Here is a 13,054-nt window from a genome sequence, read left to right as displayed (position 1 = left end):
TCTAAACACAGGAACTAAAAAGTGGACACACTTCATCTTAATGATACTATGTGTTTCTGCACTACGCTAACCTTTGCCTGTATCTCAGATTTGTCATATCACTTATGAAAGTAAAGCAAATTAAGAGTGGTCCCCATAAATGCAGTACCAGTGATATTATCTGAGCATGATTTTATCATGCTACTAAAATCATACAGCTGTCTTCAGTTTGAGGATGGCATTTGACTTCCCACATTCTCATCTATTTAGAGTAACACTAAGCTAATAAGATAGACAATAGTTATTCTGATGGTAATGGCAAAAATTTTAACAACATTCTCATTAAATGTACTTAAGCACAAATTACCAAAAAGAGAAATTTACCACCAAATGGTGAAGAAAAACAGCTTAATCATTTTACAACTTCATTTAAAGTCTAAAATGTAAAATTTAATACTGTAAATTAAATTTGCTTGAGAATCTACTGACAGTTACAGAATAAGACAAAAATCCCATTCAAATATAATTATACCTAAAGTCATAAGTGCTCCAAGTAAAAGCCATCCAGCTTGGGTGCGTTGCAAAGACAGCCTGCTATTTTGGGCAGCAGTTCTCAGAAGATCTTCAGCAATGCTAACAACCATCTGCAAGAGAAGTTTCAAATTAGATTTTAATTTGAACAGCCAACTAGTATACTTTATTTTAAAAGTTGTCCTTTGGAGGTGTTGCTATTAACAGGTTTGCAGAGAGGTAACCTTAAGATCTATTCAGCCTTGGGGCCGGCGCCGCGGCTCACTAGGCTAATCCTCCGCCTAGCGGCGCCGGCACACCAGGTTCTAGTCCCGGTCGGGGCGCCGGATTCTGTCCCGGTTGCCCCTCTTCCAGGCCAGCCCTCTGCTGTGGCCAGGGAGTGCAGTGGAGGATGGCCCAGGTGCTTGGGCCCTGCACCCCATGGGAGACCAGGAAAAGCACCTGGCTCCTGGCTCCTGCCATCGGATCAGCGCGGTGCGCCGGCCGCAGCGCACCGACCGCGGCGGCCATTGGAGGGTGAACCAACGGCAAAGGAAGACCTTTCTCTCTGTCTCTCTCTCTCACTGTCCACTCTGCCTGTCAAAAAAAAAATAAATAAATAAATAAATAAAAGAAATAAAAAAAAAAAGATCTATTCAGCCTTGATTTCCCTGATGACTCTGACAAGACCCCAGCTCAAGAATCTGACTGCCTGTATTCACATACCAACTCTTCCATTTGCTAACTTTCTAACTGGGGACAACTTAACCACCCTGCCTTAAAGCCCTCAATGATAAAACGGAATCACCAATTTCCACTCTTTCAAGGGTTAACGCAGTACTCAGAACAATGCTAGCTCATGTATGTAACCATTTAATAAACACTATTATTATGGGACTACTATCCTATGTTCAAAGATTTAGTAAACTCCCATATGTACCTACTATTAAACTAATCATACAAAGCTTACAGTCCAGAGAGAAAAGACATAAGAAAATGAGAAGTAGAAAACAGCACATGATTAAATGATAAAATAGCAGCACAGATGTAGTAGTTATCAGCAAAAGGAAAGGCTTTTATACATTGAGTGGTTTTCAAAAAACTTCACAAAAGAAACAGACTTTGAAATTGGCCTCTAAAAACAAAACCAAAAAAAACCCTTAAAACCTGAAGTTTGGTACAAGTGAATAAAAGAGGGAGATATAAATTGTAGTGCCAAATGGTTAGTATTGCTACAGACTGAAAACAAGGCACAAGAAGAAAGCAAGATGATGAATTTGAGTAGAACCTGAGAATAAGGAGAAAGAGTAAAAGCAAATTATGAGACCAGTATACCAAACAGAGGAGATTATATTCTATTCTCTGAGTACTAGACATCCCCTAAAGTTCTCTGAACAACTGTGAAATACAAACGAGAGAGACAGGAGAAAAAGACTTTAAGAAAGGTAATTTATGAGAAAGCAATCAAGACAAAGGAAAATGGAAACCTGGACTAGTGCCATAGCTTTGGGACTCAGAAGAATGAATGGATCCAGGTCTAACATTCCAGAAAAAAATAAGAATTTAAAAAGCTATCCCAAATCTGCCTATATAAAGTTTCAAATAATATTTACATAAACACTTAAGATTCCCAAGAAGAAACCCTAAGTATATAACATAACAGAAAGTCTATTTTATTACCAAAATGCTAAATATAGCAATAGCATATTCTCAATACAACCATGTGATTTTTTATTTCTAAAAGTTGAAAGAAAAACGAATTTTTTAAGATCAGTCATGCATTGCTTAATGATGGTTTATACAGAGAAATGCCTCCTTATAGGATTCTGTTATTGTGCAAATATCACAGAGTATGCTTTCACAAACCTAAATAGTACAGTTTACTACAAACTAAGGCTATCTGGTATATACTGTCATACACGCAGTGCAATGATGGCCAAAGGTCATTATGCAGTATACAACTGTAATTATAATGAGGTTTTTTTCAGCTAAAACAAATTATAAAATGATACCACACCCAGACAAGAAGTATTATTCCTGTATCAGAATTAAATATCAAACTTAATTAAAAACGCTCACAGAAAACTATACTTAATATTACCAAAGAAAAACTATTGATTTAATCATTCATTTCAATATTAAACACAGCAGTGTTCCAATAATGACCAAAGTCCACAGGATAACATTCACAAATCTTGGATCTCCCTCATACCTTTCCTTTAGCATGAGGAATGCCCAAAGGACACTGATGAACACCACCTAATAGAGCAGCCATTGCAAAGCTGTATCCACTAACAGCTTCTGGCGAAGTCTTCAAGTTGTTGAGTCGCTCTGCACATCTGTCTAGAAATGGTGTCAACTGGAAAGGTAATGCCACAGCCACACAGCGCAAACACCATGCAGCAGCAAGTCGAGCAGCCATACTTGGATGAAGAAGCACTGAAGTTACGATCTCCAGAAGTCCTAGAAAAGAAATACTCAAAAACTGACTCTGAAAAAAAGTCAAACAGCTTCAGAAACCCAAGGGATGTGTATAAAACAATTAAAATCATGATGGCCACAATTTCACACAGGTAGTTTGATACCTTTGCCAAGAACACATGGACAAAGATATTAATAGTTTATTCTGGTGCAAAAAGTTTTGAAATCCATGAATAGTTTTTTTCATCATACTCAGTTTGCATGAATTTTTGAAATTCTTGCATTAGTCATTAATAGTAGAGTGCTTTAAAAGAACAGCTTCTAAAATATAGTACAATTATATCCAACAAAACAAAATGCTGATGTAAAATTAAGGTCTTCAACAAATTTTGTCAATAATTATAAACAACGATCATGACGGTTTTTGATTTCTCTCCCAACTTTATTTCACTATTTAGCTCAATATTCCCTAGTGAAAATTAAATACAACCCAATGATCTAAATTGCTAACTAAAATAATAAGAAACTTAATCCAGAGTTAAATACCAATCACACTTATCACTCTGAAAAACAATGAAAAAACATTCCAGCAAGTAACTGAATGCCATACCTATAGAGGCTTCCTGAATAAGAGGGGAGGCAGTGGCATTGAGGCTCTGCACTAGGCTCCCGAGCTCCTGGAGGGCACAGACCATCACATGCTGGCTTGCTGCAATGTCTGCAGCACCAGATTTGTTTTCACCACTAGTATCATTCACTACTGCTTCTGTAAACACAAAATCACATATTTGATATGGGTGAACTGAGTTGTAACACAATTTTCTTAGTCTATACAATTTCTTTTCAGTCATACCAGTTGATCCTTGAATGCTAAAAATCCTAAGCAGTTATTTCTCAGCAAGAACCTTGTATAAGTAAACACTGGATTGACTTACAAATACTGTTTAATGACCTAATGGCAATACAAAAAATATACACAATGATATATATTTGACTGCTCCTAGGAATACAACTGAATTTTAATAAGCAGCAGCAATCCATGCTATCTTATGAAAGCACAGATTCTGGACAAAGAAGACTTGGGTTCAAATCCCAATTCCACATGTCATATTAGCTATGTAAGACTAGGCAAAACATTCAACTTTTCTATCTTAACTTTCTCAGCAGTTAAAGGGCTTACACATGCCTTTCTCAAGGGGTACTATAACTGATAAAGAAAGCAGTGCATACATAAAGAATCTAACACAATGCTGTCCCCAGTACACATCCAATAAATTTTAGCAAATACTACTGTTGCTTTATTTTTTAAAAAAGATTTTGCTTATTCATTTGAGAGGTAAAGTTAAAGATAGAGTCAGAGACAGAGAGAAAGGTCTTCCATCCGCTGGTTCACTCGGCAGAGCTGGCTGACCCAAAGCTAGGAGCCAGGAGCTTCTTCCGAGTCTCCCATGCGGGTACACGGACCTAATCAAGCACTTGGACCATCTTCCATGGCTTTCCCAGGCCATAGCAGAGAGCTGGATCGGAAGAGGGGTAGCCGGGACATGACACAAACCAGTGCCCACATGGGATGCTGGTGCTGCAGGCAGAGGCTTAACCCACTATGCCACAGCGCTGGCCCCTACTGTGCTTTACTACTATTACTATCTCAAGCACTCCAACATACTAGAGGCATCATTGTCAAATTACTGACCAAAAAGTGAATCAATAGGAAACTGGCTTTAGAACTTCTTACTGGAATGTCCCTCAAGTTATTAGCATTGATCTTTCCCACCCCCCCACCCTTTTTTTTTCTTGAGTGAAAGAGACAGAGAGAATGAGCAAGGGAGTGAGCTCCTATTCACTGGTTCATTCCCCACATGACCTCAAAGGTTGGGGGTTGGACCGTGGCTGAAGCTGGGAGCCAGGAACTCAATCCAGGTCTTCCATGTGCATGGCAAGAACCTAATTACTAAGATGAGTCATCCCTGCTGTCTTCCAAGACCTGCACTGGTAGGATGCTGTAAGTCTGGAGCCAGGAATAGAATCCAAGCCTTCCAATGTAGGATACAGACGTCTGAACTGCTAGAATTAAAATATATTTAATATGAACAAACTAGAGATCTCTCGTCAAATAACTACCTGGAAAGATACTCTGGTCCATAAAGTCTCAAAATATATCACTGCATTTAATTCTGCTGTTACGATTTTATAAAATCAAGCAGCTAATCCATGACCATAACATTATTAACCTTTAAATGACAGTAAAACTTTCTTACTTTTTGTGTTCATTTTGAATAAACTATAGAAATACATAATGCAGGGGGGCTAGCCCTGGGACACAATGGGTTAAGCCATAGTCTGCAATGCCAGCATCCCATATGGGCACCGGTTCAAGTCCCAGTTGGTCCACTTTCAATCCAGCTCCCTGCGAATAAGCCTGGGAAAGCAGCGGAATATGGGCCAATGCTCGAGCCCCTGCACCTACTTGGGAGACCTGGAAGAAGCTCCTAGCACCAGGTTTTGGCTTGGCCTAGTCCTGATCATTGCAGCCATTTGGGGAGTGAACCAGTGGATGGAAGATCTCTCCTCTCTCTCTGTCTCTCCCTGTCTCACTATTAACTCTTTCAAATAAATAAATAAATCTTTTTAAAAAATGATTTATTTGTTTAAAAAGCAGAGTTACAGAGAAAGAGGGAGAGACAGAGACAGAGATCTTCCATTTGCTGCTTCACTCCCCAAATGGCTGCATAGCTGGATTGGAGCTGGCCTAAGCTGAAGCCAGGAGCTTCTTCAGGTCTCCCACATGGGTGCAGGGGCTCAAACACTGGGGCCATCATCTACTGCTTACCCAGGTGCATTAGCAGAGAGCTGAGCAGGAAGAATAGCCGGGACATGAGCCATAACTCACACTGGATGCTGGCACCACTTAATCCATGATGCCACAAAGCTGGCCCCTTTTCACTATTAAAGTCTAAACTCTCTCAACACAGGTGTTACCTGGATCTGGCTTACTATTTCACTCCCACTATTTGGCAAAGTGTTCCTGGCATTCCAACAATTTTTCAACAAATCCATGTATAAATCTTTTTCAAGCTATGAATCTGGAAGAGATTAATATTTTAGCATTACCAAATAGATATATCTCATTAACTTAAACATTCTTTAGTTCACAATTTTCAATTAGCCTTATGCATTTAAAAATTATTTTCTGGGGCAGGTGCTGTGGTGCAGCAGGTTAAGCCACTGTCTGCAGCGCCAGCATCCCATATGGATGTGGTTGAGTCCTAGTTGCTCCACTTCCAATTCAGCTGTCTGCAAATGTACTTAGGAGGCAACAGAGCCCGAGTGCTTAAGTCCCTGCACCCAGAAGAAGTGCCTGACTCCTGGCTTCAGATCAGCCCAGCTCCAGCCATTGCAGCCATTTGGAGAGTAAACCAACGGATGGAAGACTGCTCTCTCTGTCTCTCCCTCTGTCTGTAACTCCACCTCTCAAATAAATTTGGAAAAAAAAAAAAAAAAGATAAACTTTACCTGAGATGCCTGTATCCCATATAGGAGCACTGGTTTGAGTCCCAGTTGCTTCATTTCTGATCTAGCTCCCTGTTAATTGCCTGGGAAAGCAGTGGACGATGGCCCAAGTACTTGGGCTCTTGCCCACCCATTTGGGAGACCAGGATGGAATTTCTGGCTCCTAGCTTCAGCATGGATCAGCCCTAGCCTTTGGAAAGTGAACCAGCAGATATAATCTTGGGCTCTGTCACTCTTTCGAATAAAATAAATAAATCTTTTTTAAAAAGGATGTCTTTATATTGAATTGATTTGTAAGTGGAATAAGAGAGGGGCATATATCCAGTAGATTTTCATACAAAATAATTCATACACTTTGTGTATATATGTTTATGGTTTTAAAGACTTAACTTGATTTGAAAATTCAATTTTGCTTTTTATTTTATGTGAGCAAATTGTAAGATGCCTATATTATATATTTTTAAGATCACTGTTCAATTGCATGACAAAATAAGCAATATTTTGTATGATAATTCCATACGAGTACTGAAATTGACAATGATCATGTTACAATAATCATTATATAATGATATATGGCCTTCATGTTGTTCGCTTTATTTGGTTTTGTTTATACTTGTGTTTACTTTATTAGGACATGTTAAGTTAACAAATTAGTTGTGATTTTTCTAGGCATTAATAAAGAAAACAGAAGTTTCCAAGTGGGAAAAAAAAGGATGTCTTGTAATTATGAATTACTGAGGCTTCAAAATATATCCTACAGGTGGCTAATAGCCACCTGCAATTATTCCTTATAAATATTCATATTAAGCTTATTAGGGGAGAAAAAAACAACAACAATATGTTTATAAAACAATATACACAAAGCAGAAAAAATGACAACTGACTATTCCTTGAAGACAGGAAGGTACGCTGCTGCATAGCAAAAGAGTTGTAAAATCAGTATGGGGACTAAGAATAAACAGAAAATGTAATCTTAGAAATGTGCTAACCAAATCTTGACCTATCTCATTGTCATTGTACATTGTTTTAATAGTAAATAAAAGTATTCAACAAAAATGACCATGGAAATGCAGTCCAGGAAGATATAAACTAGCCAGATCTGAGTAAATAGAGAAATGGATAACTGAGGTCATTAGCAACACACTTTTATGACATCATTTCTTACCCACTGCTTTCATTTGTTTTCCTATAGCTTGGCATATTTCCTTGGCAGCTGCAATCTGGGCTTTCTCACCCAGCAAACTTCCCACAGTAGCTCTTAGGATAAAGGAGACACATCGTCTAGAGTACACAGCCTCAACATGTGTTTGTGTTGCTCGAGGATGGGAAACCAGATCGAGAACGTGGGACAAAAACGTAGCAAAGCTACGCTCCAACCACTGACCACCCAGTGTTGTTACAAAAACAACATATGCCTAGAAACAGATTAGCATACAATTTCAGATAAATTTATGTACATGAACAGAAATTACAGATAAAGCAACTATAAAAAAAAATTATGTTTGAAATTAAAATAGAGAAAACTTGAGTTTTGTTTTCTGTTTTTTTTTTTTTTTTTTTTTTAAATACTACTAGCACAAGAATTACTGGTAAAGTATCTTCGACTAAAAAGAGGTCTTAGGATAATGGCTTCATGAAGAACACAGAGAATGGGAAGGGAGGGAAGGCAAGCTGAATTCACCCAGTGATCAATGTAACACATTACAGAAATAAGAAAACCTTAACAAGCAAAAAAAAAACACTGACTACAGCTACAAAACACTTTCCTATGACTTCCTCTGCATGGTAGAAGTGGTTTACTTCCACACTGAATGTGTTTCAGGGAGGAGGTACAGTTGTTGTGATTTTCACTATGATCAGGAAGAACTACAACATCTTATTAGGAGTTAATTATTATTAGATCATTAACCATAAATATTTGGTGCTAATTATTACTTTGAAATCATAATTCTAAGTCACAATTAATTGCTTAATTCATTGGTAACTAATTATTATAGTAAATCCAGTCAGGGTAATAACCAATATGTTTAGCTATAGGGTCACTGGAGAACAATGCTGTGGTATAGTAGGCTAAGTATCCCATATGGGCACTGATTCGGGTCCCAGCTGCTCTTCTTCTGACCTAGCTCTCTGCTATGGCCTGAGAAAGCAGTGAACAATGGCCCAAATGCTCCTGGCTTCCAGAAGAAGCTCCTGGCTTCAGATTAGCCCAGCTCCTGCCTTTGTAGCCATTTGGGGAGTGAATCAGTGGGTGGAAGACCTTTCTGTCCATTTCTCCCTCTCTCTGTAACTCTTACCTCTCAAATAAAATAAATAAATCTTTAAAAAAAAAAAAAAAAGATCAACTACCTTGGGGCTGGTGTTGTGCATAGCAAGTTGAGCTGCTGCCTATAGTAACCGCATCCTATATGGGTGCTGGTTCGAGTCCTGGTTGCTCTGTATCCTATCTAGCTCCCTGCTAATACACCTGGGAAAGCAGGAGAGGATGGCCTAAGTGCTTGGGCCCCTGCACCCATGGAGGAGACCTACAGGAATTTCTGTGCTCCTGGCTTCAGCCTGGCCCAGCCTCGGCCATTGTGGTCATTAGGGGAGTGAACCAGCAGATGGAAGATCTCTCTCTCTCTCTCTCTCTGTTTCTTCTTCTAACTCCACCTTTCAAATAAATAAATCTTAAAAAAAACAAGAGGTTAAACGTTTCAAGCTACCTGAGTACAGTTCCATTTTAAAACCAAATTATTTTCATCCTAGGAGAATTTGGGCAAAAAAATTTTAATGTTTATATAAATAGAGTAGATATATGTTTATTTACATATCATAAAGTATCCAAAATGTAGTTACAAAAAGCATATCATTTGGAATTTGGATGTTATTTATCTACTTGGTAAAAGAAGAGTTTTAAAAGAAGCCAGACAACATGAAAAATCTGTATGTACTGTTACTTAGTCTTCTATAAACTTTCACAAGGAGATATGAAAACAATTGTATTATACATCAATAACACAAACCTGTGTAACTCCAACTCTCACTTCACGATTAACAGATCCTCCAACTTTTAACATTTCTCCACCACTCTTTAAGAAACCTGATCCTCCACGGAGAAATCCTGTGGCCATGAGCTCTAAGACTTCATCAAATGTCGCTCGCTTCACATTTTGACGCATCACTTTCAAGAAGAAAAGTAAATTTATAAGCAAATATATTTCTGAATTAGTTTTTTTTACTACTTAAATCAAATTTCTGATGTCTCTAAAATTCAAGCAATTATTTTTAGGGAAAAAATTTACTACAATGGGGATATCATCATTTAGTTTTCTTATAATCCTAAAATTTACAATGTACTTGTTAAAACCTGAATTTACTCTTAAGACAAAAAAAAATGCTAAGAAAAATGGAATGAGCTAGAAAATCAAAGCAATTCAATAAATCTATACCCAAATGTCTAATGAGGATAAATATACTAAGCGTAACACAACAAGGATAAAGTATACACATAGCAGTTACTGCTAATTGATCACAGCTCTCATTCCCAGCTGAGGTGGATGCAAAGAAATTTTCTTAATATAGTGCTTTCTTCCTTTTTGAAAAAGATTTCATGTATTTGAAAGGCAGAGTAACAAAAAGAGGGAAAGACAGAAAGGTCTTCCATCTGCTGGTTCACTCTCCAAACGGCTGCAAATGGCCAGGGCCGAGCCAGGCCAAAGCCAGAAGCCTGGAACTTAATCCAGGTCTCACAGAGTGGCAGCGCCCCAAGCACTTGAGCCATCTTCCACTGCCCTCCAAGGCACATTAGCAGGGAGCTGAATTGGAAGGAGAGCAGCTGGGACTCAAACTGGTGCTCCGATATAGGATGCTAGGAGTTACACACAGTGGCTTACTAACCCACTGCTCCACAATGCCAGCCCTCAACACAGTGCTTTCTATTAGCAATTATAGATGGATTAATTCGCCATCCCTGATACAGAACTTCGTATTTTATAAAATCCTTGCACATAGAAAGGTTGGCTGAGTCAGGCCACTGTAGTCTCCCACATGGGTGGCAGGAGTCCAAACACTTGTACTATCTTCTACCATGGAGCAAGCCAGGATGCTACCACCTGGACTCCATATGGAACGCTGGCATCACAAGGCTTTACTGGCCAGGCCACACGGCTGACCCCTATGAAACACTTCTGGTTCCAAGCATTTCAGATAAGAGATTACCCACCATAGTCCCAAGAATTCTATGGGAATTTTATGTTTGAATTTCAGTTCTGACACTCAACAGAACACTTTTCTTTAAACCTTTTTCTCTTTGAGACAGAAAAGTTTCCATCTCCTGGTTCACTCCCAAAAGCCCACAACATTCCCAGCTGGGGCAAGAGCCAGGCGATGGGAACTCAATCTAGGTCTCCCACATGGGTGGTAGGACCCCAATCAGCTGAGGCATCACAGCTGCCTCCTGGGGTCTGCATTAGCAGTATCTGGAGTCAGAAGTCAAGGCTGGGCTTCAAAAAAAAAAACCCAGGCACTCCAATTTGGGACACACGTCTTAACTGCTTGGCCAAATGTCCATCCCTAGAACACCTTTTAAAACACAAATTACACAATCTTTCTAAGCTTCGACTTCCTCATCTATAAAATGGAAAAAAACAATACTTGTAATTCAGAAGGCTTTTGTGAAGATTATTTAACATGCTTAATTTGATGATTGGAACACAGTACTCAGAAAACATTATATCATCATCATCAATTAAATAGTTATTAAAGATCAACTATCTGGGGCTGATGTTGTGGCACAGCAGGTTAAGCTGCTGCCTGAAATGCCAGTATCCTATAGCAGAGTACCAGATAAAGTCCCAGCTGCTCCGTTTCCCATACAACTCCCTGCTAATGGGCCTGGAAAAGCAGGGGAAGATGCCTCCACCACCCACACAGGAGACCTGGATGTTGTTCCAGGCTCCTGGTTTCGACCTTGCCCAGCCCTCACTGTTGTGCGAAGATCAGTCTCTCTGTCTCTCAGTCTCTGTCACTCTGCTTTTCAAATAAATAAATAAATCTTTTAAAAAAAATCTATCTAATTAAATAATGGTCATAAAAGTTTTATTTATCATTAAAAGAAACTGACCCTATAACATCTACTACTGTTTGGATGTGGTTTTTTGGGAACTTGTTCCCCAGTGTAGCAGTGGAAGACGGTGTGGAACCTTTACTAAGTGGGGCCTCAGGGCTGGTGTTGTGGCGTAGCAGGTAAAGCTGCCACCTATGATGCTGGCATCCTATGTAGATGCCAGTTCGTGTCTGGGGTGCTCCACTTTTGATCCAGTTCCCTGTCTGAAGGCCTGGGAAAAGCAGTGGAAGATGGCCCAATTGCCTGGGCCCTGCCACTCACATAGGAGACCCAGATGAAGCTCCTGGATCCTGGCTTCAGCCTGGCCCAGCCCTGGCTAATGCAACCATCTGGAGGGTGAACCAGCAGATGGAGGATCTCTCACCCTGTCTCTTTGTAACCCTTTCAAATAAATAAATAAATATTAAAACAAAAACGAAACAAAACAACAACAACAAAAATACAACAGTGAGGCCTAATAGGAGATCCTTGAGTCATAGCGGGTACTGCCCTTGGAGGGGAATGCAGGTCTCCTAGAGTGAGTTCTCGCAAGAATGAGTTGCTACAAAAGCCTCAGCCTGACCTCTGAGTCTCTCTGGCTTCCTGTATTAGATATGATCCCTTGTTTCCTCACACATAGCCACCACTGCCATCAGCCATTAAGTAACATAGTTGAGGGGGCCCTCATCAGAGATGAGCTGAGGCCAGTGCCCTGTCATTCATACTCCAGCTTCCAAAACTCTTTATCTAAATAGCTCATAGTATTTGTTAAATATTCTGCCTCAGGTATTTCATTGTGGTAACACAAAACTCACTAATACAACTGATTGTCTTTCTACTATATAAAGGTGGGACAGACCTGTAAACTAAAGAGAAGCTGGGTTTATTCAGCATCTACTCACAACCATCCCTGAGACATCTCTATAAAACTCTTAAGCAAAGCAGAAGTCACTTGAAAAACTAATGCTGGGGGCACGTTGTGGCAAAGTGCATTAAGCTGCCGCCTGCAGTGCCAGCATCCCATGGGCATGGGTTCAAGTCTTGGCTGCTTCACTTCTGATCCAGTTCCCTGCTAATATGTTTGGGAAAGCAGCAAAGGACAGCCCAAGTCCTTGGGCCCCTATACCCACAGGGGAGACCTGAGAGAAGATCCTGGTTCCTGGTTTCGGACTGGCGCAGCTCGGACTGTTAAGGCCATTTGGACATTGAACTAGTTGTTGGAAGACCTTGCTCTGTCTCTCTTTCTCTCTCTGTAACTCTGCCTTTCAAATAAATAAAATAAATGAGAGAGAGAGAGAGAAAGACAAAGGAAGGCAGGCAGGCACACAGGCAAAAGAAAGATAGATCAATTCTGCCTTTGATTATGCTTACAGTAATGGTCAAGAAAAATCTAAAATTAATACTGAAATGGGAACATTCTCATCAGAGACTGAAAGTAAGAAATGTGCACATGAGGTGCCAGATTCCAATGTTTTTTGAATATTACAAAAACCATCTTATAAATCTTGCTTGCTTACATACCCAGCATAATTGCTAGATATTATTTTA

At 39.5% G+C, this 13,054-nt stretch overlaps 1 protein-coding gene across 2 annotated transcripts in view; it reads right to left on the bottom strand.

The window, feature by feature from the left end:
* The window catches only part of HEATR5B (HEAT repeat containing 5B), a 124,371-nt gene that overhangs the window by 87,888 nt on the left and 23,429 nt on the right, over positions 1 to 13,054 (bottom strand). For both annotated transcript variants that reach the window (XM_002709922.5, XM_051842984.2), the window contains exons 7-11: positions 9,426 to 9,583; positions 7,586 to 7,835; positions 3,521 to 3,676; positions 2,702 to 2,952; positions 512 to 623 (exon numbers count right to left, since the gene is read on the bottom strand). In XM_002709922.5, coding sequence (XP_002709968.2) covers positions 512 to 623; positions 2,702 to 2,952; positions 3,521 to 3,676; positions 7,586 to 7,835; positions 9,426 to 9,583 — 927 coding nt within the window. The remainder of the gene's footprint in view (positions 1 to 511; positions 624 to 2,701; positions 2,953 to 3,520; positions 3,677 to 7,585; positions 7,836 to 9,425; positions 9,584 to 13,054) is intronic.

Source organism: Oryctolagus cuniculus, chromosome 2, assembly GCF_964237555.1.
Source record: "Oryctolagus cuniculus chromosome 2, mOryCun1.1, whole genome shotgun sequence".
Taxonomy (NCBI): domain Eukaryota; kingdom Metazoa; phylum Chordata; class Mammalia; order Lagomorpha; family Leporidae; genus Oryctolagus; species Oryctolagus cuniculus.
This window is presented reverse-complemented; position numbering and strand designations above follow the sequence as displayed.